Raw genomic sequence first — 26,494 nt, 5'->3', positions numbered from 1 at the left:
ATAAGGTCAGGGAGTAAATCATTGATTTGGGTTTGGAGACCTTTCAAAACTCTAAACTAAGCTACGGTATTGTTTCAGATTCTACAACTCTGACGCACTTTCTAGTTTCTTACTTTCTTGATAAATCAAAGCCAACAGCATCAAGTTTCTCTTTATACACCAATATCACTTATGTAGTATTTCAAAATGCTGAAAGTACTTTGAAAATCTCTCTAATCTATAATATAGAAGTTGTTTTGTTAAGTTACGACTCTTTGAGATATAAAATTTTCAGGCCAGATTTACTTCTGTAGAAAGAAAAAAAATAATTTCAAATTTTGGTAAGAGATCGAATATTTTTCGTTTCAAATATGGATTCTCTAATATAAAAATTAAATCGTATTCCCTTACTGATATATCACATTACTCGCGCGTACCACGAATACATGGATTCCGATGTATATTTCAATATTTTATTTCGATTTTGAATTTCCAGCACACATTACATTTTAGCAACGAAAAAGATATTTGGAGGAAATAGAATCCGTACATTAATTTACTTGTTTAATTAATTGGGTTCGATTTCAAACTAATTTTTTTCGTTCTACTCCACATGTGCTACTTTTAATTAAAAATTATTATTACGATATTAGAGTCCTCGAGGAATGTGCGCTAAATTTGCTCCAGGGCCTATTTTAGAGATCCATTGGCTTTTTTTTGTTAGTTTCTTGAAACAACGTTTCAAGAAAAATTGAGCAAACCTGAAAATTACGGAAACTTCAACAGTTTTTCCTTAAAAATAGGCCCTGGCTCAGCATTTCCAACGGGAATATATTCGAGTTTAGTATTATTGAAATTTCCTCTAAAATTTTGCTTAATTAAAATAATGACGAGTTTCGAATATCTAATTTATGTTCTATCATTAGCTCCTCATTTTCGCATTATTGATTTTTGAACTAAGAGGACCTTCACAAAGTACGCTCGCAGAAAAAGGCAAATATTAGACCTTCCCTTCCACCTTCATAGTGTGTACGCAGTTTTGTATGGAAAAATTGGTCAAATTTGTAAAGCTTTCGTCTGATCGGTCCCTTAGAAGTGTAGATACGTACTTGGTAAATAGTTCCATCGAAGTTATCGCATGGAAAGTATTTAGAGAAGCGACATACTGTTTTCGTTTCTTATATTGTTCTTTGAATGAAAGAGGCGAGTAACCTTTGACGAGCAATGTTTTACAGTAGGGTTTATATGTATAACGAAATGTAAAGAAAGTTTTATAGAGAACATGTTAGGCGGATAATATTGTGGCCACTAGAACATAGTGTCATAATGTCAATTGTAGAAACTGTATTTCCGAAAATATTTCAAATGTGATCTGACACAATGCATAAGCCCTCATTCAGAATACTTCGGATATAAGTCTGCATTTCCTCGTATTCATTTAAGCTTTAGCTAATATCGTTTTGAGTGATATTTTAACTGTAGCCAAACTGCTAAAAGCCACATTAAAAGCATCTCGTCTCTATATAAATGCAAGACTCCTACGGGAATATGCTTTTGACATACCATCATCCGTTCGATACATCATGTTTTGTATCGCATGTTTTACCTAAGTTGCATAATATGTATGCAAGAGTGCTGTTGTAGAATTACCAACATTTCAATTATTGTTGTGTGTTTGTATGTTTAAAGTGAGCTAAATTTCATTACATCTTACAGGAATGGGATTTTAATTATTTTTTTTTCAACACAATTGGACAATGAAGATGCAGATTTTCGACAGCAAACACAAGATTAAAGAAAGGAATATTCGTGCGACCTAGATGAAGTTATGTCTTGTTTTCCATTTTTCCACTGATCTCTACAACGAATGTTTTCAATTAGTTCAAATCGTTTATCAAGAGAAAAACGGTGAAAGATTTTGAGTATTTGAAGGACATCGATGCGAAAACGATTCTTCAACGAACAGAGGTAACATTACCAATGAGTTCTATCGCTCTACGCACTTTAGATTGTATTCCATACTCTCAAAGCAAGTGTTTAACGAACAAAAAGTCCTTTGCGAGTCGCACGGCGAGTGAGTGGAATCTGGAACCAGTGAAAAGTTGGATGCTGTCAGGAGACAGATACAATACTCGGCGTAGCAATCACAGAAGAGGTGGATAAAAGACGGTGAGATATTTTATTTGAATTGCTCTAGTCTCGTAAAGCACGTAGAGGAGGTACACGAATTTTTGTTGAGAAGAAAACCGCCAGTTCTGCTGCTGGATGAAACTTGTTTGACGGATGAGATTAATGATAACGAAATTGAGTGTGAAGGGTACAAAAGTTTCCGAAATGATTCTCACAGGTGGCTGCTGCATTTACGTGCGATCAGATATTAGATCTGAAGTTTTTAATTCGTCGACGCTGGATAAAAAGGCGTGGATTTTGTCGGTGAAAATATACATTGGTAGTGACGAGTACGTGCTTACGACAGTCTACTTTTCACCTAACGGAGGCAAGAGAGCGTGTTTGGAATTTTTTGACGAGTGGTGTGATAAGACATTGTGTCAGACGAGGAAACAAATGATATGTGGTGATTTTAACATCGATCTGCTTAGGTACGGGACGTATCAAACAAGGATAAAACAGTTAATTGCTTCTTATGGAATGAAACAGTTTGTCAAAAAAGCGACTAGAGTAACCGAGCACACCCAGACTAAAATTGATCTAGTTATGTCTAATTTAAATGTGGAAGCAGAACCGTTGCTAACTGATAAAATTTCTGACCATTCTACGGTTCAGATAAAGATTGATGAGTTAGTGTGTGAGAAAGTTACAACGAAGACGGTAAAGAGACTAGTTAACTATCAGCCTGAGAAATTTAGACAATTGTTGATGGAATGTGATTGGGATAGATTGGTAGATGAAAGTGTTACGTTGGATGAAAAATCAGACAGCTTGAGTGGATGGCTAGTATGTGCCCTGTAATCATTTGTTAAGGATGTGAAAGTGACGGCTCGATCGGCGAAAAAGTGGTTTGACGAGGAGCTAAGTGAAATGAGAAAAAAGAAGGAGAAACTGTATGCGCTGGCTGTGTTCAATCCCACTGTTTGGAATTGGAGAAACTACAGAATGTGTCGAAACATATATCTGACGGCGATAAGAAATAAAAAACAATGCTACACTGAAAGGAAATTGAATAAGGCAAGTGGAGATTCAAAGGAGACGTGGAAAATACTGAAATCGTTATTGCAAAGCAAACAATGTGGGGAAATACGTGAAGTAAACATAAACGGAACGACTGTACAGGAGACGAAGGAAATAGCGGACAAATTGAATGAGTTTTATGTGAAGAGCGTAGTTGACATCAATCGTGGGATCGGTAGAAGCACCATGGCCGAAAACGAGGATCATGATCAGGTTACACATACCTGGCCGAGCTTCGAGCTGAGGAACGTGAACGTCAAGCAACTAGAAATGTGCTTATCGAGAATGAACAACAAAAAAGACGTTGACCTGATCAGCCCAAAAATCATAACGGATGCTTGGCCGATTATAGCAGAGACGGTAGTTGATGTCATCAATCAGTCATTAAATAATACGATGCCAGAGAAATGGAAATTAGCCACGATCGCGCCTGTTCCGAAAGTCAATCAACCGAAAAACGCTGAGGATTATAGGCCGGTAAATATGTTGCCAACGCTGAAGAAGCTAATAGAAACAGTGGTGAAAGACCAATTAATAACTTACATCGAGGAAAACAACATTCTATCGAGATTCCAGTCTGGGTATAGAGAAAAACACTCATGTGAGACGGCGCTGAATTTTGTGTTAGCAAAGTGGAAGGAAATCAGCTCGAATGGCGATATTATACTGGCAGTGTTTCTGGATTTGAAACGGGCGTTTGAGACAATTGATAGAGAAAGGTTACTCCGTAAATTGAAATTATTGGGATTCTCAAACGGAGCGTTGTCATGGTTTGAAGGATACCTCAACAACAGGAGCCAAAGGACAAAAGTGAATGGACATATGTCTGAAAGTATCCCAAACAAGCTAGGCGTGCCACAAGGTTCAGTACTTGGAGCGATTTTGTTCATCCTTTACATCAACGACCTGCCATCACAACTGACATACGCCTTCATCAATTTATTCGCGGATGACACTTTAATATATCTGCATGGAAAGAACATCGACGTACTAAGCGAACGAATGAATGGTGAACTTGACAAATTAAACCAGTGGTTGCGAATTAACAAACTTAAGCTCAATGCATCCAAGACAAAGGTTATGGTGATTAGACATCCCTCCATGGTGGCAGCAGTAAACAGGATAACAGTCGATGGAGAGGAACTGGAAGTAGTGAACAATATCAAGTACCTGGGAGTCCTAATTGATTACAAATTAGATTTCAAACAAAACGTGGACTACGTATGTAAAAAAGTGGCGAAAAAAGTTGGGGTTTTGTCAAGATTGGCGACAGATTTAACGATGGAAGCACGAATCAGCGTTTACAAATCCATTATTGCGCCACACTTCGACTACTGCGCTTCATTACTGTTTTTGAGCAATCAATCAGCATTCGACAGACTCCAAATACTTCAAAATCGAGTGATGAGATCAGTGCTGAAGTGTAGGAAGATCACACCCATATCATTCATGTTGGAAGCGTTGGACTGGATGAGCGTGAAACAACGAGTGTATGCAACGACGTTGACGTTTGTGCGCAAGCTGCGAAGGGGACTGATGCCAAAGTACCTCGGCGAAATGGTTACATTCAACAGTGACATACATCGATGCGAAACGAGATCGAGAGAAGATTTCTATGTGACAGCTAAGAAAAGTGTTAAAGAAAGGAATTCGTTGTTGACTTAAAAGATGAAGACAATGAAACGGTGTTCAAAAGTAATTTAAAGAGTTTTGTGAGGACAGTTTTTGTTTAAAATTGAATTTGTTGGTAAAAGAAGAGAAAAGAAGATGATGATTAAGATGTAGACGATAAATTTTAAATTTTGTGATAATCTATGTGATGATGTAAAAATAGCGTTGCTAAATAAATGTTCAATCAATCAATCAATCAAGTAATTAGTTTGTTCGATCTCAGTGTTAAAATTGATTTATTGTGTACGAAGAACAGATGATTTTAAGTTAGAAAATTACTCTATTTCTTTATCCCTAAGTTATCGATACCTCAAATTTGTCCAATTTCTTATCTTCCTATTGTAAATATGACGTATTCTAGGGCTCTAGAAATTGAACAGTGCCACCACTTTACATGGACATTTTCCTAGTGTGAAGCGATTTGCAAAATTTTTGAAGGATAAAGTTTTAATGAAAGCATGAAGCTGGCACTCTAATTACAAATCGGATCTGAAACTTCGCCTTACCAGTTTTATCTACAAAATTGAGATGTACTTAGGCGATATACTTACTTAAAGTTGGGTTGAACAGATGTCTTGTACACTTTAAAATACTCTTCTAGATCTACAAACATTTGGCTTAACAAATGATGGTCTAGACTTTTAATTACTGCCTTATCTATAGATATGCGCACGCGACTTGTAACGAAATACATAATCAATATTTAAATTTTTCAGATGAAATTTATTGGAAAGAATTCAGACCACAAACATACTACATTTGAAGGAAATGTAACCCGAGAGTATGTGCCCAAAAATGATGTGGCTCACTTTGGTCCCATGATTATCAATTGAATAACATCCAAAAAATGGACGGTAAATTTTTTAGAAAAGTCGAAAGTTGTAAACTTGGTGTATTTTGGGAGTTGCTGTTTCGGAGCAAGTCTCAAAGGTTATTTAAAATTATAATTTGTTTATCAAGTGTTGAAATATCGCGACTTCGTTGCTCATTTCCGGCGTACTACAAACAATACGTTGTTTCTTACTTATGCTAAGAGGCTTTTTTAACGAACTCGATTCTGGAACTCCCGTTAGGAAAAATACTATTATCCCGACCACAACTCTTTCAAATATTGCATCGTCTATCAAGTATGACGTCTTGCAACATCGACCAAAATACATGTAATTATTTTTGGATGTTATTCATTCCACATTACAGGTGAGTGGGCAGGATTCGGCCCGTTCCCAAAAAGACATGGACACAAATGTAACGGGCGCAATTTAGGGACGATTTTTTTTTATTTCGCGGAAGGAACGAACTGGAACTTCCAGCGAAAAAGTAATTCGCGCTCAACTCAATTCCACATTTTTCCTATAACCACTTTTTTATGGCACCCAAGGGGGTCCAAAATCGTATGGGAAAATAAAAGTTTCGAGAAAGTTTCGAGACAGATTCTGAGGTCACAGGTGAGTTGGTTTATTTCACTTCAGATTAGTCCAAAGAGACCGATTTAATGATTTCGAAGTGCATTCGCATCTCTCAAGTCAGTCAAAGTAGTCCAACCTAATCACGCAGTCTTTGGGCTTTTCCAAAACATTCATCTAACGAGAGCTTACGGCCCAAGCTTTCATTGCAAAGAGAAATTTTTTCGAAAATAATTTTTTAAAGCTATATTGAACACAAGCATTCCTTTTATACTATGGGTGAGTAGTTCCAATAAAAGTACATAAAATGAAAATATACACTATGTTCAGTATGAGTGGGGTAAAAATCGAATATGTAATAAAGGTCTATGGGGAAGAAGCAAACCAAGAACTGCGAATACCTGATGTGAGGTCCTGAGGGGTCCCTCCATCGAGAACACCAATCATTTTTTGGGTACATTTTCATAAAACTTCTTTTTTGTTCAGGACCACCGTGTGGGTGTAACATTATACGTAAAATCGTGCGAAATGAGTGTCTTATACAAACTGATGTTGAGGAAACATTCTATCGTACGTAATCTAGGCTACCTAAGGTATAATTTGTCTAAAATTGTAATAGAAAATGTTGGTTGTGGTGTTGTCGGCTACTTGATTTCAGCGGCGCTCATATCTGAGTGTATAGGTGTACAAAAAAAAAATTCAAAGACTAGGCGGCAATAATATGGTTCGGGTTAATTGCAGATTTTCCGATAAAAATAATTGAAACAAATAAAAACGTACTCTCTTTCGACACTTAAATATTTATTACTTAATTTTGCTTATTTTTGCTTTTGTTCATTTTACATAATTAAAAGTAATTAGGTACATCCATATAAAAAAGTTTTTTTTTTTCATATACACACACAGACTGTTCGCTAAATTAAATGTTTTCATTTTATTTATTTATTTATTTTAGTTTTTTTTTGTTTTTGTTTTTATTTCTTTCTGGGAAAAATTATTACAGTTAACACTATTTACAAGGATTTTCGTATTGTTTGCTGAATAATGAAATTATTGGAATGATTACAAATGCTGTTAAAAGTATAGAACAGGAAAGTACAAATCAACAAATCTTTTGAAAGTAGTGTTATAATGAGATATAGCAACGTCCTAAGTGATTAGACAATGTCAAGTTTATATAATATATTTTTGCTACGCTGTTCTATTAAATTTGTTTTTTTATTTCTTGCTTAACTGTGGAGTGTTTTCTGCAGTGACTTTTGCGCCATTTTTCTCTTTTCTTATCCTCGTTCTATTAACGATTTAGACTTTTTTTCTTCATTTTTCTAGAATGACTCTTTACGTTTAAATTACTTATAGTTGACTCTCTGTCTCTTAATTTAAAACGATGAGATTTACATTGGGGAAAATTGAAGTAGTAAATTTAATGGTTTTCTATTCATTTTTCTCGTTCATGGAAAATGCAATTTAATCGTTTGGAACGTTTTAGCTCGTTGATTACATGCAATTTTGTGAACAAGTAATTTGATTCTTCATTTGAAAATTGAAATACAAAAAAAAAGAAATCGGTTTGAATGCTGTGTTAAAACGTTTTACGTTCGGTTTTATGCGTTTGAAACACCGTTTTGCACTTGATTATCGTTGAGGATTTTTCGCAAATCTTATCGCGAAGATTTGAACCACGTACGTTATTGAGAGCAATTTTATTTATTCTTCGAATAATAAACCGCAGATTTCGTAATATATTTTGATGGTATTAAGAACCGAATCCATCAAGTTTCGAGTAAGTGACGGTGAGGGGTAGTGCGACGTAGAGATGAGTAGGCATTATGGCAGGGCATATTTTGTAGAATTCTTTGTAGGAACTATAGATAATTTTTGAATTTTTCAAAATTTTGAAGAGATTTTTCTGTAAAATTCGAAATTTTTTAATTTGCTACAGCCTGGGACAGTCAAAAAAGTGCATTTTTATTCTATACGTGTTTCATCGATTTCAGCTGTTTTGCCATTGTAATTTGTATTGTTAAAACAGCTGAAATCGATAAACACGAAAATAATAAAAATGCACTTTTTTGACTGTCCTTGACTGTAGAATATTCTGGAAATTTCTTAAAATTCTAAAATTCCTTAGTTTAGATACACTCAGAGGCAGTGAAATTTCAGCATGAATTTGTTTCAATTGTTTTTCAACTGACCCACACATACTGTTTATACTTGTTTTTGTTTATACGGTTTAAGATGCTACATGCACGCGCGTGGTAAAACCGTATGAAAACGTATAAATAGTTCTGATTGTTTGTCACCTGAAAAACAGCTGAAGAAAATTCATGCAGAAATTTCATTGCCTCTAACTGTTATTTTAAGAAAAATCTAGAAAACGTTTACACAGAGAAAAAAGTCGGATTAAATGTTCAATCTACAGAAAGATTACGAATATTTTGAATATTTCGAAAGATTTCTTTTCAATCTTTTTTCAAAGATTACAAAAATTAAATCTTTCGATAGATTGCGTTTCGGGTTAAAATGGCTAAAATTGATAGTAGCAATGAATAGTAAAGAATTTCCCACGAAAATGTTTTGTTTTTTGTTTAAAGTTCGTTGTTATGGTATCTAGAGTTTATGATTAGAAGCTACTGCCATGTGTAATTTTTAGTCACCTGATAGCGATTCAAAAGTAAAAACCACAGTACACAAATGTTTGAGATTTTTTTTCTTTGCTTTTCTTAAAGGATATTGATTTCCGAGTTAAGAAAATCGTTGAAAAAGTAAATAATTCTTCCATGCAAATTGGTCTGTTATACTTCTTAATCAATGGTACAATTAAATATGCTCATACAGATTTATGAAGTATGATAACCGTTTATTAAATAATTGGAAAAATAAAAATAAATGTTGCCTTCGATTAGGATTTGAACTCGTTTACTATGATGGTTACCTCAGTTGGTACAAAGGTTTCGTTCAGAAGATTATTTTTTAATCTTTGAAAGAGTAGAGTCTCCGCAACAACGGTTCGAAAAAGAATCTTACTAAGATTAAGAACCCAATAGCTCAGTGGTAAAGTACAGGACGGGAGATACGGAGTTACCGAGGTGAACGAGTTCAAATCCTGATCAAAGTAAGTAAAAAAAAAACATTTAATTTCAACTAAATAATTAAAATTTCCAATTTCAGAATAAATAAAACAAATAAATCTGACTCAATATTCAAATAAATGTTGGAAAAAATTTTTTAATTTCAAAATAAAAAAAATTGAAATCTCTAGGAAGATTTCGATCTAATCCGTCGACAGATTATTTTCGAAAAATTAGATTTCAATCCAAAAATAAATTTGGTCCTATATGTAATCCGAAAAAGATTTAAATCTAATCCAGGATTTTTCTCTGTGTACTAGAAAATAGTCTCTGCAAATTTTGCAAGCAAAGGGCGTGATCATTTTCATAAAATATGGACCCAACAGAAACTTGCAATAGATTAGGTTTGAACGGTTAGCTTAGTTTGAAGGTGTATGGAGTCATGATCAACAACTTCTACAAAAAATCTCAACACTAAAATACCGAAAAAGATATCATTGAACTTTAATTTCGGATCTGCCAGACTTTTCCCAAACTATCGTAACATTGATGCTGTGTTTACAACTCCGAAATGCGTAAAATAATTTCCCAGTTCGTCGATGTTCGCAGCATTATACAGTATTTATAGACTAAATCGCATTTATTTATTTAACAAGGAAGCGACACTTTTCGTTCTTTGCTTTGGCATTTTATCTTCGTCTTGCAACACACTTTTCGAGCACAATTCCCAATGTATTCTCTATACATATATTGCAAAAACAGACTTAATTTGCGGAAATATCGTATGATAATCTTAAAATCCAGACACTCTACGGTCGCATTTATTAAATTTGTCATGAATGAATGTCTTACGATCTGAACCGCAACGGGAACATAAATAATTGGAAGATGTAAGCTTTCGTCCAACATTTTTTGATTGGTGTGTTTGTAAAGCACTTACATACACTTTATGGATATGTAAGGTGGTTGCGTTTTATCAAAAAAAAAAAAAAATCACATTTTCAATTATATCAAAGAATCGACTATCCAATTCGACAAAGTTGCATGTTTTCAATCAAAGTAAAATCGTCGGAAAATAATTGTCACCGAAGGAAATTCGAATTTTTCGGATAAAAATAACATGGACTTCCAACTATACAATCAATTGAAATCTGAAATGCTACTGTCCGACCTGTAACACACTTAAGTTCATCCAATTTTAAAATTTCAATTACAAATCTGTTTTCTTTAAGCTAGCTTTGCAAATTGGTTAAAATAAATGTTTTTTTGTAAAACCTTAAAATAAATAAATCGAACAAATCTGCTAACGCATAACTTGAATTAAAGTGGAACTGTTGAAGGGTTCAATGTTAATAAGAAATCGAAAACCGATGGTTAAAACACAACGCCACTTTACTTCACGGAACACATTAGTTTTTATGCATAATAAATGTTTAATTACCGTTACGTAATAACATTTTATTTTATTTACATTTACAGTTGAATATTTAAACTATTTTATTTTTTATTTTAACGAGATACGTTGGCTCGTCTAGATATTCTCAATAAATAACCCTTCACTAGGTGGAAACTGATATTTCGAAAATGATTGGAAAATCAATTGGTTTTTAGGGGAAAATATATTTGGGATTGTCGTTAAGCCACAAATAATAATTGTTTAATAGATGAGCTGATTATATGTATATCATCGTAGTTTTTTTGTGCATATCTTCTCTTCAGTGCTCACATCACAGCTTGTCCGCATTAACTTCCACTAGCTATCCAATCTTAAAGTTGAGTAGTTGAACAGAAAATTCGATATCAATCAAAGAAACATTAAATTCACTTTCAGCGCCATCGGTTACAAAAAAAATGAAGTCCTTGGAATGAATAGCTTTAGATACAAAGCCACGACAGTGTAGTCGAATCGTTGTAAAATTAAGGTCAATGACATACGAGTTCACCGATGAGATGATTTCAATATCTAAATGCAGAAAATGGATGCGTCCAATTAGCGAATTCTAAGAAAAATGAAAATTCATGGGTTTTTTTATCGATTGATCTTTCATCAGAACAAGGCTTCTTATTGGAAATTCTAATTCCGAAAATCGTAGGAAATTCCGAATAATTCTGAAAAAGTTCCGAAAAATTCCGAAAAATTTCAAAAAAATCGGATAGTCTGACATCAGAAGGAAAAACCTCGTCAGCCTATTGGTGATAACGATCAATCAATTGAATTTTACTTACCTTATAATTCGCTAATTTATCGTGTCCTCTTTCTGCATTTAGATTATTCTTATGTGACAGAAATATTCATTTTCTGAGAAGACCTGACCATCACATCCTGCTAGACAACAGGATCATTTCACTTCGAAAATTGGTGGATACTAAAAACTGGGGCGTGTGTGCTTGTAGAGGTAATGTTTTTAGTTATAAGTAGGACTTTGGTGTCGCCCTTCGAAGGCAATATCATTTTTCTGAACTTTAAGTAACTAAAGTCAGTGTTAGAAATCTGACTCGCTACTCCGTAATGAAATATTAACACTGATTTCAAATTAACTAAAGACCTGTGAATATAGTTGGTAACATCTTGTAGGCATACCTTAGATACCCTTAAGACATAGCATTCATCGTTGCCTAAACATGTCATTGAAATTTGATTGAATCAAAGTATATTTTGAAAAGTGTGATGTTCTGCTCGCTAATATCTCAAACTGATTGATAAAACGCCGAATAATATCCATAATTAAATTAATTCAGTTTCACTTACCCACACGTGTATGTTGAACACAATTATACCGTCGTGACGAGAATTGTACATTTACCAAAATGAATCTATTCCAACGCCTAGGGTCATATCAATTTTGAGCTCGAAATTGATTATTTATTGAAAACACTAGATTTTATTTTTAGACAAATGAATCACTTGATGTTAATATTGTTGTATACTTACATGCCCCTTTGAACGTTCATGTATCGGGATTTGTCCGGATGTAAAATATATAGACTTTTGTTCGGTTGAAACATTTTTTTTGTTTTTTTTTTCTGGTGTGTATGTGATGTGTGTGTTAATTTATATAGTTTTATGTATAGAATATTCACCCGATATTTTTATTGTTTAATATTGCTATGTTCTTCTTCTTTTTTTAAATGTTTGATAATCATTTGATAATTTATTTCATTTTTGGTTTTTATATTTAATTTCATCTTTTATCTTATCACAAAACATGGTTCATGAGTTCTCGTGTGTAGAAAATATTTTTTTTGTTTTTTTTCTATTTTTTAAATATTTTTTGTTTAAACGTCTATTGTGTATAGTGCATGCCGCTGCGGCTACTGCTGCCTGCCTGCATAATATTATAATGTACGAGAACTCAAAATACGTCATTTGTGAGCTATTGTGTGTAATATTAATGCTTACGACCTACATTTTCTTTATGGTTTTTTAATTTTAATTTTTTTTCTTCCTTAAATCTAAATATTTTTTTTTCTTTTTTTTTTCTTCAAATATTTTTCTTTTGTTAATTAGTTTTTCCGTGAAAACTGAATTACTTTCTTTTCATATTTTTTTAAATGCTTTTTTCTTCTTGTAATAAACGTTATTCTAAATTTAAGTTCATTTTTTTTGCAACAATTTCAACGTTATGAGTTTTTCAAAGTTTTTTTTTCTTATTTTTTTTTTTTCATTTTTTGTAGTGAACTGTTGAGAATGAGTGCATTTATTTATTTTGATCAAACACACAGGTGAGAGAGCTTTAATGTCTAAAATATTAGTTTCCATTTGTGAAAAAATGTGAGTTTATTTCTATGTTTTTGTTGTTGTTGTTTTTAAATGCTGAAAATGATAAACGGGATGTGAGAATATATGGGGGGGTGTTTTATATGGGATGTGTTTCGAATAATTCTGTTCATCATTTCTTTGTTTTGTTTAATTGCAAACAAATGATAAAATATATCACTCTGGTTCTTTATTTATATTATTTTTTATTTACTTTAAACAAAATGAAAGCGTTTGCGTTCCTTTTTTTCTTTATCGAATTTTATCAACTTTTTTTTACAAATGAAATCATGTTATGTCAAGTCGAATTTTCTGAATTTTTTTTTACATTAATTTATCTTTGTGTTTCGATTAATTTTTTAATAATTTTCACTTTTTGTAAATCTAGAAAATGTTTTCAACGACAAAAAATAACCTTCACTGAATTTATTCTCCACTTTTATACTTAAAAAAAAAATTAAACAAAAACATTTTTTACAAAAAAACATTGTTTTATGTTGATTTGTGTGGTTTTTTTGTTTAAAATTTAATCTGTTGGTAAAACAATATTTTTCTTTTCAATTTAAAAAAAAGAAAACCCAGATTAAAGATCCTTAATCTTAATAAAAAATATTTATAATTTTATGCTCGGATTGAATCAATTATCCGATTGTTTTCAAAAGTTTAAATTGTGCACACACATAGACTAAAATTGTTACGAACAGTCCGTTTCTTGTGATTGATCTCAACGATGATGCAGAATTTCGGGATGTTGAGCTGGCGACTTGTTCCATTTCTTCGAGTCGCGGTTCGTGGGAACTTCGTTGGGTGTAAAATTGGAAGATGTCACTGACCTGTGAATGGATGGAGGGAAATTGTGCGATCTTATTCTAGTCTGGCACGCTTTGTCAGAAGCTCGCTTTACGTTTTTAAAAGATTTTTTGTTATTTATCTAATGCGAAGCTTGATAAAGTTTTGCTCTAAGTTTGATACTGGAAAATGGAAAATCGCTTTTCTGGCCGGATGGCAGGGTTTTTTTTTTAGAAAGATGAGGTGGCCAAGATATTGAGATTATTGAGCTAAGATTACCACAGAACTGGGACTTTCCAACATTATTTGTCTGAGCCTAATAGTGGCACACAATTAATATTAGTCGATGAATTTAAAAGAATAGAATGCCTACAACGGCGAAGAATTGAAACGTCGCCACAAAAAATCTGAGGATGTTATGAATTACCTTCAACATCCAATAGTGATAACTAACCACAGTCTAATATTCCATTGATTTTTAGTCAACTTATGTGTTTTTATTGGATTTTCTTCGTTCTTTTCTGGATTTAGGCGATTCTTGAGGTAATTAGAGGTTTACAGAAAAAAGTCAGAATTCTAAAAAAAATCCACCGACGTGTGTGCCATAGCAATCTCTTTCCCTTGCCATTATTGAGTCGTAGGATAACCAACAAAAGGTCGATCAAATAAGATTTATTTTAACTCATTAATGTGTAAGCGATTGGTAGTTGAACAGTATTATAGCTCAGTGAAAGTAAAATTTGTACTCGAATGAAAAATCTTTTAGTCGCAACTCCAAGAAAATTCGTATGAGGGATTCTTTTGAATTTCGACTGACCGAAATCGGCGCTATTTATTCCGGGTCTTTTTTATATATGCCTAGTTAGGCCATGATGCCTAGGCCCCAAAACCAGTCTCAGATATTTTTGATCTTCCATACCTGGCTGGTTGTAACTGGACAAAAGTCGAAAAATTAGGTTTCGTAGTCCGGATTTCATTTCCGTAAGGTGGCGAGGACATGAGTTCGTTGGAAAGCTGAGGTCGAGTACTCCTGGGGCAAATATTACCTTCATAAAAGTTGATGATAAACGGCAGAAAATATGACTTCCGGAAAATTTCTCAAAATCGATGTAACCTCGGTGAATTTTGATGAGGGCTGTGACCTCACTAATGCAATTATTCATTTAAATTATTACTTGTTACCTTGTTGACTTGACAGCGATACGCATATTTAGTAGTTTAACGGAGTGAAACACACAGTTTTCATCTGTTACGTAGTCACGTGCCAAACTACTAAATATGGGTATCGGTATAAAGCTGCGGTCCTCCTCAATCATAATAAGTAATAATTTAATCAAATAATTGCATTAGTGAGGTCACAGCTCTCATCAAAGTTCGTCAGAAATTTTCTGGAGGTCATATTTTCGGCCGTTTATCAAATTTTGTCAAATTTTTTGAAGTTATTATTTGCCCCGGTAGTACTCGACACAGTGCCGCTTTTAGCTTTTGGGCGCCATCGGGCAATTGGAAAAATAGGTGCCAATTTAGTAAAGCTACTTTTTTTTAAGGACCTCGGGCGCCACTTTCTGCCGCTTCACTTCGGGCGCCACGGGCATTTGCCCATTTGGCCCATATGGAAAAGGCGGCACTGACTCGACATCAGCTTTCCAACGAACCCATACACACCCGTGTCCTCGCCACCTTACGGAAATGAAATCAGGACTACGAAACTGTTTCGTCTTTTGGCCACTTACAACCAGCCAGGTATGGCCAGCCAGATCAAAAATATCTGAGACAGGTTTTGGGGCCTAGGCACCAAGGCCTGACTAGGCATATATAAAAAAAGTCCCGGAATAAATAGCACCGATTTCGGTCAGTCGAAATTCAAAAGAATCCCTCTAAATAACTCATTGCTATTCGCGTCAAAACTCGCTGAACTACCCGAGTAACTATATAATGCGTCATTGTTACTTTAACTAAAAGAGACAAATTTCCCTCACAAATAAACGCCAACGTTCACCTACAGCTAGCAAAAGTTCTGACAAATTAAAATCAAAAACAAAATATTTGTGAAAGCCATAAATTCATTGCTCTCTTGTTCATAATTCCTTTTCGTATCCCAACTAAAACTACTACGAGAAACCGTTTTTACTGCATGTTTTATTTTCTTGTTCGCCTTTATTGTATTTTTATTCGTTTTCTCACCTGAAACAGGCAAACTGTTCCCATTGTTATTGTATCGTCGGGTCGTTAATGACGTTACCGTACAACAACAGATTTTCTTTTTTCTATATTAAGCTTAATTGAACATGTAAAACAATTTCCAGATTGACTTAAAGGGACGTAAATTTAAAGGCGTGTAAAACTATGTTCCTGTCGTCGTCCACAGTATTATATATAAATTGTTGACGGTAAACGGTATTATAGGCAACAGTAAAAATATTTGAGCGAAAAATATTGAACGTAAAATATAGCACGTATTAACCCGTTGGACATCACCAACAACTGAATTAAGGAACGTAACGATGTAATCATTGAATGGCATATAACATATATATATCAAACGAAAAATGGTTTTGCTACTGCTGCATTTTGGGGAGAATTATATAGGTGCCCGTTAGCACATTGACGTATTTAATAGAGAAATTTTGATAAAATACCCTAACACCACAGCTGCAACAATTTATCATCATTTATTTTATGTTGTGTGTACACCATTTTCTCCGACAATATAAATGCTTCAAGATACTAGAGAAAGAAAATGAATCTTGAACTAACATAAAATATAATCCGTTTTAAGTGCCGTAAACAACAGGATTACCTCTACCGTTTCATATCATAAAAGTGACTGACTAACTAATTATACGGGAGAGAAAGTACCGAGCATCCACCTTTTTTTAAATAAATAAATGGCTTACATTCGAGTGCATATAAATTTCCCATCGTAGCTATCTTGACATCTTGATATTATGCATCACATAAATCTTTACCAAATAATACCAAGTCACTTCATGTTGAAGCGAAAATATAATCAGCATATGCATGATTGCATTTTCCGACAACCCCAAACCCAACAAAAATTATTCTTCAAACATCTTTGCTCATCAAGCCATTTTGCCTGTGTGTTGTATACATATCCTACCCAATATCCTCCCTCCCACACACTCCCATATTATTTTGTACCCGAGACTATTTTTCGTCGAGTAAATTTACTTACCTCATTCCATCCATATCGGTTTTTCGCTTGAACAATAGCTTCGTAAACAGAACCAGGCAGCAAAGCCTTAAGTGTAAATGACATAATATGCGATAGGGGTTCAGATGCTGCTCGAGGTGCTGGTGTTAAAATGACATCATGCCATCGACCTGGAATATTTTTGTAAATTATTTTCATTTGACAATTTTACCGAAGCTCTGGGTGTCTATGGATCGGCAAATATTCTCACCTGGTTGTTGAAATGTTTCGTTCATCTGAAAATAAATTCAAATAAAATGACAATGTATGTATTTCTCGTATAACAGCATGAGGATATAATGTGCTTAGATGTACTTGTCGATAGATATTATAACTTGAAGCTAGAGAATGGAGGAGTTGGAAAATGGGTATGAACAAGCGAAAGTAAGTGCGGTAATGTAGACTTTGTACTGTATATACACGTTATAGTTAGAAACGGTGCTTAATACAGCATATACATTAATGGATTGATAGAAGAGTGGTTCGTAAAGTGGTTGTAAATATAAACTTTCAACACGTCTCTTCAATATATGCCATTTTCTGCTGTGTAAGTAAGATTATTTTACAAGGTGTTAAAAGTGATTATTCCGCCACAGTGATTAGCATTAATTAGTACACATAATATGAAACAAGAGTTAAATATAAACGCTGCGGGGAGATTTCGATACCTAACTGGTATCATATTGCAAGCGAAACGGATTAGATTAAGTGATTTTTCGATGAGACACTCCTCCATCGTCACGATAAAATGCTTCCCACACGCTCATGGGGTTAATATAAATTGCTTTTTGTTTGACTTACCATCAACTTTCTGTAGAGCAATCGAACTTCTTGCAACGGTGGATAACTGTCGACTTTCCATGTTAAATTATAGCTGTCTTGTGAACGGCTCCATGGTGCTGAATGGAATTCGGCTGGGCCAGGTCGACCGGATACTTCCATGTACTTTTTGGATCGTCCCAAACTGTTATCGGCCACACAACTAATGTGGCAGGTGAGGGAAAAACGAAACAAAAAAAAACATTTTATTTCGTCACTTTCAGTGTCAACCGACTAAACGAGAAGCAAAAATTGTGTTTCATATTTTACCTGTAATTCCCAAAGTCTTCGGGTTGTACATGACGAATATTCAATGAATGTCGATTTCCTCGTGATGACATCACACGTCTATCAGTTGGTTGTAGTGGAAATGAATTTTGCAGCCACGATACCTGCGGGTCATATGTGAAAAGTAAGGAATATTTCAAAAATGTGTCATAAAATGCTTAGCACGATAAAAGGAAAACCGATTTAATTTTGAAATGTTTGAAACATGAAATCATTGTCACGTAAAACATTGTTGAGTATAGAGTCAGCAGAAAAAAAGGAGGAGCAGAAGACGAAATAATCTGCTCTTCTTCACATCGAAATGTTGTTCTGTTGTATTGCGAAAATATTTTATGTGACAGGTGGAAAATGATTGAACCATGTTCAATATCAGATTTTGTATTGCATTTTGTGAATTTCTCATCATTTGTTACTTACAAGGACAAATGTTTGTTGCTATCACTGAAAGTTATAATTTGTTGGCATCAAGACATCAGTTTGCAGCAACATTTTAATTGTTTCTGCTTTAATATTTATTTGATTTAATTGCAATTGGAGGCACGAAATCAGCACGTTAGCCTCTAATGGGCAGTCACACTACTGACTTAATCAGAGAATTGGAAATTGATTGTCATGCTAGCGAATAACTCAGTAAATTCTCGAATCAACCATTAAACGTCCCAAGAATTAATTTTTAACGTAGGCCTAGTCTTCACAGTTGCACATCTTATACAGTTGTTATTAAAACAAAGATAGTGGTGTCAAATGAAATTTTAAAAAAATTCGTGAAGGGCACACGGTGAGCTTAAAAAAAGTTTAAATAAAAAAGTTCTTGCATATCTTGCACATCACCTTTTCGGATTTTTAACTTGTCTGACGAGACAAGCATTTCAATAAAACATTTCATTCTTCATTTGTCACTACTAACTTCATTTCAAACCAATTTGGATATTCTATGATGTTATGATGTACACACCAGGCCTACCTTCGTTGTTCAAAAGTAAGAGTCGAACAACAAATGTTTTTCGTTTAATGTAATATTAAGGCACAGGTTTTAAACAGTGGCTCCATGACTGACTGAAAGTACAGTGTGACCAATCACACAAAGATTTGCAGACTGCATAATGACAGCTCCTCCGGACTGGCTGTACTTGGTGATCCGGCGATGCCCGATGCGCCTTTTTCTTTTTGGCGCTCCTCAGACCAAAAAAGTTTATCTAGGCGGCTCTGAACCTTTTTCAGCCAATTCACCCGATGCGCCTTTTGGTAGCCAGTCTGGACCTGTAGTATGAGTAGGCGATTCTCGAAGGCACAAAATAGAGAAGAGTAAATGAGGAATTAGCGCAATTTAGATTTTTAAAGAGACCACCCAATTTTGGTTCCACAAATGTGGATAACTTATTGTGAATATCTTTGATTGTAGGCTACATTGTAGGATGTCTGAGGAGTTTTACTTTGACAAATGTGTTCACAGCTCGCTGAGCTAATATTTAACGTCAAATCGACCAACTAAGAATATTCTTAAAAACTAATTTTCCAGTCGTCTTTCCAATGTCGCGCAAAATGTATTAAACTTTTCAAAAATATGTGTAAACTATCAAGCAAGCGTTAGACCCCCACCGCGTTATATAATTTATGAACGACCCCTAAGGAGTTGTGGTGATAACCAAATGAGTCTTTTTTTAAATCAAAGTTGTGCCAATTTCTTATTTATTTTCAGTGTAGAACAACTCCACCCGGCTTACCCACTTGCGTTTTCTTATAAGAAATTTAGATCCTAAATTATTAAAGTATAAAAGGAAAACTTTATGTCTTATTCAATTTCTAACAAATTGACACTCGTCGTACTTTCGAACAAATGTCAGCGCATAGGTGGTTCAAAATTTTTATTCAGAATATAAAAAAAATACTCAAATGTCGGCATAAACGGTGGAAAAACAGAAAGAAACGATAACTCAAATGTCTGTTTTCGACACTTTTACCGACCGATACGACGGAATATCAAGAATATCGATAAAACTAAAATGCAAACACCTTTGTCAAACTTTGGTCTACCTTCTTCTTCCAGTGTTCTTACACATTCTGTTTTTCGGCAAAGGTATACCCATTATCACGAAATAAACATCTATACACCGGCTCAAACCGTCTCATTCCACTTCAAGTTTCATTACAAATTGTTTTTATGTTAAATAGTTGTAACGTATATTATCATAAAGAATTGGTTATTCTCTCAGATATTTCAATCATGTTTGTCAAGAAAATACGACTATAAATTCTAAGTGTTTATATTCAACCCATATCAAGATTGGTAATACAGGAGAAAAGGTCATTTTCTCGCAGCGTTATGAGAAACACACACCGAAGAAAGAAACTGTTATTTTCATTTATATCGATCTATACAACATACTACATACAATGTATATATAGATTTCCTTCTTCTGTTTTTCCAATATCTACTCAATAATGTGTAATACCTGCAAAAACAATTTTCGATAAATAAAAGGAAATAGAAAAAATACCATTTATTGTATAAGATATTTTGTTGTAACCGACCTTTACATTACATTCTATGTGGTATATAAATAACATTTTAAGTTCCCACCGGTGCGGTAGTGGCTAAGCCGAACCAGAGAGAGAGTTTACACACATATTTTCTGTGTGTATCCGAATGCAAGTCATAACACAGTTTCGTGATACACATGTATGGTATACCTTCAGCCGTTGTATATATATGTCGCTGTTGGCGAATTTCGCCAAAAAAATATATAAAATGTATAGCCTGACTAGAATGGTGGCACATATACCGTCTTCAACCTATTTATATAGAAAAGTCATTTCACGCTGAAGACTTCGAATTTTATTTTCTAACGTTAGGAATCAATAAAAAACACTGAACGATTTTTTTCCAATTGGGGTTTTTGTTTCTTTTTTTTTTGCTTCGAAGAATTTATAGATCGGAAACAACGAAACAACGAGAACCGGAGAATGGAAGAAAAAAAAGTAGCGAAAATTAAAAAGGTATGGGTTGGTTGAAATGTGTATCAGGTTTTATCATGGGTTAACTTTGTCAATCAATTAAACGATTCGTTACGCATTATTGGTTGGTTCTTTAGCCGTTTACGATACCGCTAATATACACACCGTATATATATATATATATATATATATACAGTCAGACAATGAACAATCATGTAAACTAACTGAATGGAAATTTGGGAATATATAAAATGAATCTCAATTATCGAAGCACTGAGCACTGGTCGTCCAAACATAACAAATGAATAGTCACCATATTAAGGTGTACACTTGTCCTTTACAGAGTTTAACTGGGAACTTTCGCCTGAATTTATCATCTTCCTGTGGCTCTAAAGAATTCTTGTGGTGCAACTTGAGGTCAATGAAGTCACCTTGCTTGAAACGTGTCTTAAAAACCACCGGACAGTCTTAAATCTACGAAACTGACTTAACCTAAAATTAACGTTTCACTGGCGGTCCCTACCTACTCTCTATGCACATGAATTGAAATAAAATACTCGCATTGGAGCTCTTTCGGCAAGCGACGGACGAAGAGCAGAAGATATGTAAAAATGTCCATATGGGACACTATATACTTGTCTGAGAATGGCAGGGTTCACAGGAACTCACAGTTGAATTTGGCCCACGAAGCAAACGGTCTTCCAAACTCTTATCGCATAGCAAACATTGGGCCGATTGGAATACTAACTATTGTTCTGGAGTCCTGATATGATGACATTATCTTTGACTCGAATCGGTTGAGTAAAAATGTAAGTATCTTGCTTGAAATAGCGAAGCTATGTTAGAATGGAAAAAGATAAGAGTATAAGTACTTAACCGCTGTAGATTGGAACAGCTTACTTGTCTAAAAATTATAACAATTCCACAAACAGAACCAAATGTTTTGTCGTAGTCAATCGCGTAATCGATACCGAAAACAAAACCATTTGTTAAGTCAAGTCTTTCTCTATGCTAGCATCACTTTCAGTTGAGAACTCATTTTTTTTAAACCAAACCTTCAAATGACCCCATGAAATTGTTGATTAAATTTGTAATTGTTCACACCAACACACCCGAAATCCATCTAGGCTGTTGTCCTTTTGTACTATAAGCATCACTAAACCGAAAATATGAACGGTAATTAAATTCTATCCGAAATGGTTATGCCATACACACAAATTGAATTAAATGACATCCACGAGAATCGATAAGCCCTTGAGTAAAGTGGCTATAGACGTAGCTGGAAGGATTTACTTTAATCAATTAAATTATTTTCATAGACTTTATAACGGTCGTTCGAGATACGTTACGAACGTGTGATATTGATTCGTCATTAATTGGATAAAAAAACCTCAATTATTTACCATGTCGTGTTCAGCAATAGACATAATGTATACAATGCTTAAACAAACATTTCTTATTTTATCCTTTTTTTTCAATACAGAAATACAGCAGTGCCAGACAGCAAAAAAAAAATGAATAAATGGATCTGAAATGAGTTCGTTACCATTATGCAATTGCCGCAATTGCTTAAAATAATTCTGTTATAATGGATGTTAGAAAAAAGATTGAATTAGAAGCAAATCATTTGCACTGAAGCTTTGAGCGCAAAAAAAAAACCTTCTCTTTTTTCGCTTATCGCAAAGCAAATTGAATATTCCCATCAGACTGCTCAGGTTCCCATAAACAAAAACAAAAAAACAGTAAAGACATTAAATGAATTATTTATTCGAAAATAGTCCTTTTACCCGTTCACCAACATCATCACTACACTACCCCCGATATGCCATATTTATACAGACAGACATCCAAATCGAGTTTGTTTTCAACACACACAATTCCCACACATATTCTATGCATTTAAAACAATTTCAACAAGTTCTGATATCTACTTGCTTCTTCCTACTCACTTGGTGATGCTATAAGATAGCATTTTGAATGTGTGCTACGAATGTGGATTCATTTTATATGAAATTGTTATTATGTGTATCCTTCACAGTTTCACACCAAATGAATAATTTAAGGATTTTCTCGTCTGAATAAGTTAAAACATTCGATTTTATATAAGATCCTGCATAAATTTTGAACAAAAATCTATTAGAGTAAATCCATAAACTCAAACCCGAAACTTTTCTTTTTTTTTCAATGAAATAAGAGAATGGAATAGTTTTATTACACCATTTATAGGCTTTGAATTTTGTTGTTTTTCTCTGTAGAAGTCTGTGTATAGCATTTTCAGACTTTTCTTCTTTTTTTTCAATTATCTCTATTGGAAAACCATTGCCAATCCACTTAATTTTGAAATCCGTACGAAGTTCATGGTTGAGTCGTTCAGTTTGTGTTTATATTATAATACAACGTTGTCCCCAACTTTGTAACAAACACTCATAAAATTGAGCAAATGATTTATAGAAACGTATAGGTTCTGCAATGAAAACTAAATAGATGTAATAGGTCAACCAAGGAAAACCCTTTTCTGCCTACAAAAGGATTTCGGATAAAATGTTTGTTCAACACTGGTAACCATATGCAGAGAAACTTTGTTTAGTTGGAAAAACATTTAGTTTATGGTCTACCATCGCGTAGATGGTTTTCCATATGTGTGTGTATACGCTTCCCTTTTCCCCGAAAGTGATACATCCGTAGCGATGGAATGGTTGTTGCAGTGTTTAAAAAAAATATAAATTAAGTCAATCGACCTTTAACCGCATAATAAGACTTGCACAACAGTAAATGGCAGCTTCGAGACGGAACGTTATAGATAACAGATCCCAAATGAATTATTCAAAAGTCTACTTTTTGAGTCATAAAACTCATATATAATACTGCATTGAGTTTCGTTTGTTCTTTAACGATCAGCAGCAAGGATTATAGCTAAAGTCGTTTGAAAATATTTTTTGTGAATATTTATGACAGCAATTTGTGTGTATAATAATCCGGATTTGCGGATAAAATGAGATAATAATGGATGTGATATTAGATTATTGTTAAATCTAATTGGTTTCGATATAAAAAAAACCCATAACAAAAATGGAAACGACTGCTGCGCGGATATTCCACACAAGAATTATTTTTATCAGTATAATCGCATATTGGATCGAACGGCATATTATTACCAAAAATTGGGTATCACGGATGAAGCCAGCATAATTAAAGTATATTTTTATCTCGGTAAATGGAATTTCCATGATATAATGTGGGTACGAAAAAGGACGAAATTATATATCCTTTTCATACACACACATCTAGCATCCAACTGTCCCCCATCATACCATCACCGTAACAAATAAAAAAAAATATTCTCGCCTGCAATAACAATTTCGTTAATTCACTCGTGTTCTAAAATGTTAGTTTTTGCTTGTCCGGCAACCACACCATTAACATAAGAACATGGTATTTTCGGTAAAACGGTGGACATTGCCATTAGGTCGAGCACTTACCGACCAAAAACATATGTGAACATGGGTACAACTTAAAAGTGAAAATATTTTGCTCTCGAACCATAAAGGTAGATTTTATACACATCCGCAATGTTCATCTCGCCCAAACTACGGAATTCTCTGGTCCCCCCCCTCTTCCGAAATTATTTGAGCGAATGCAGACGAGTATGTCATAATATTTTCTAAAAGGGTTTTTGGTACTAGAGAGACTACATTCGGCGTATGCTTATAAAATATGCAATATTGGGGTGTATGTGATAAAATACATAGTTTTGGTGTTAAGCCGTACATATAGTGCGATGACCATACACTCAGCGGTTTATTATCATGCAAAGTTGATTTTGTAATTTTTATGTCGTGCTTCGAACCAACACCTGCAACGAATTATGCAAAGTATTTTCAAACGTTAAACAATTTTCAGAAAATTATTGCGTTGGGAATGTAATGCTTTCCAACAATCCGTGTTATGGTTATGTTATTTATACCATAAAATGTCCATTAATTTTGCATTACTGGTGCCCATTTGATTGTCGTTCGGAGCGAATTGGAAATTTTGAGCTTTTTTCTTGTTTGAACTTTTCAATTCTAGTTCAATAAAGTGGCAAATATGGTGTTCGACATTTAAATTTTGCACATCAGTTCATTTAATGTGCCCACATGCCCGCACGGACCAGCAAAATTCAAATAATTTGTGTATGTGCCGGGGTATGTACCAGATCGACGTGAAGGATGTTTCGATTGAAAATGGGAAAATTGTTAAATCGCTGAACCGAGCCGGGTAAATCAGTTTCGTGTCATGTATACCCAAAACGAATATAATGTCAATGCTCAAACACATCATAAATGTGAATACAAACGATACACTGATGGAAAGATAGCACCGAATCAACCAAATCAACATGTTTTATTGTTACACTGCGCGTGCATATGTATGTATTATATGGACAATATACGTTATTAGAGTTAGCTAATACAAACTGGGAATAATTGTTTGGTGAACTTACTAAAATGCGGATTTTGGAGTCACACATACATGAACTTTACTGTGAAAACATATAATACATTATCTCCGACGATTTCGTCTAAATTGCATACCCTATTTGATTAGGGTCATTTGTTTAGCATGTGTTTATCGAATTTCAGATCGCGTGTGCTGGTTTTAGTTTATTGAAAATTTTATTATTTTCAGTTATGTTTGTACTTTAGATTAATTACCCGTCTAATGATAATTATGTATGTTAACTTCAACGTGTTTCAGGTTAAACAGGCAATATAGCACATTCATATTTGCAATTTGAAATCGAAAAAATTCGTTCATTTATCGAGCAATAAGAAGTTGTAGCAAAGTGTTGCTGCTGATATGTTATACAAAAACTTCTTTTTGATTAAGTTTAATGTAGCGTATAGGTTTATCCTGTGCTTTTGAAGTGGTGTTTATATGTTTGAAATGCTGTTACACAAAAAATCCATCTTTGACACAAAGTTTCGACAAGTTTGCTACGAAATAACAAAATACACACACACACCAAAAAAGAAAAAGAAACCTTACCGTTGGTGATGGATCTGCATGAACTATGCACACTAGCTGTGCCTCAAATCCTTCCCCAGAGTGAATCCACGATTTTTCAACAGAAATGTCTGGAGGATCTGAAAAATAAATACGAAAATTGTGTTTGAAATAAAGTATACATCCGATACATGTTTGTTAAATAGATTTCTCGGGTTGTTTTTTTTTCTCTCATCTTCTTCGTTCTTTGGAATTTGTTACATTTTTCGAGAATCCGTGACAAATATGTTCGATTGATTTAACTCCCTTTGATGTTTTTGCGTGTTTCTTTAGCGGACGAGACGATGTTATCAGTTTTATTTCTTTATCATTT

General features: G+C 34.1%; 1 protein-coding gene across 1 annotated transcript in view; it reads right to left on the bottom strand.

Annotated features, from left to right (window-relative positions):
• Nucleotides 1-12,327: 12,327 nt before the first annotated feature.
• Nucleotides 12,328-26,494, bottom strand: part of LOC119068678 (protein amalgam) — a 185,444-nt gene continuing 171,277 nt past the window's right edge. The window contains exons 9-14 of the mRNA XM_037172363.1: nucleotides 26,164-26,261; nucleotides 18,163-18,284; nucleotides 17,875-18,055; nucleotides 17,285-17,309; nucleotides 17,056-17,204; nucleotides 12,328-13,903 (exon numbers count right to left, since the gene is read on the bottom strand). Coding sequence (XP_037028258.1) covers nucleotides 13,712-13,903; nucleotides 17,056-17,204; nucleotides 17,285-17,309; nucleotides 17,875-18,055; nucleotides 18,163-18,284; nucleotides 26,164-26,261 — 767 coding nt within the window. The 3' untranslated portion in view covers nucleotides 12,328-13,711. The remainder of the gene's footprint in view (nucleotides 13,904-17,055; nucleotides 17,205-17,284; nucleotides 17,310-17,874; nucleotides 18,056-18,162; nucleotides 18,285-26,163; nucleotides 26,262-26,494) is intronic.

This window comes from Bradysia coprophila (genome assembly GCF_014529535.1).
Source record: "Bradysia coprophila strain Holo2 chromosome X unlocalized genomic scaffold, BU_Bcop_v1 contig_20, whole genome shotgun sequence".
Taxonomy (NCBI): domain Eukaryota; kingdom Metazoa; phylum Arthropoda; class Insecta; order Diptera; family Sciaridae; genus Bradysia; species Bradysia coprophila.
Note: the sequence above shows the minus strand (reverse complement) of the source record. Positions and strands in the feature narration are given on the sequence as shown.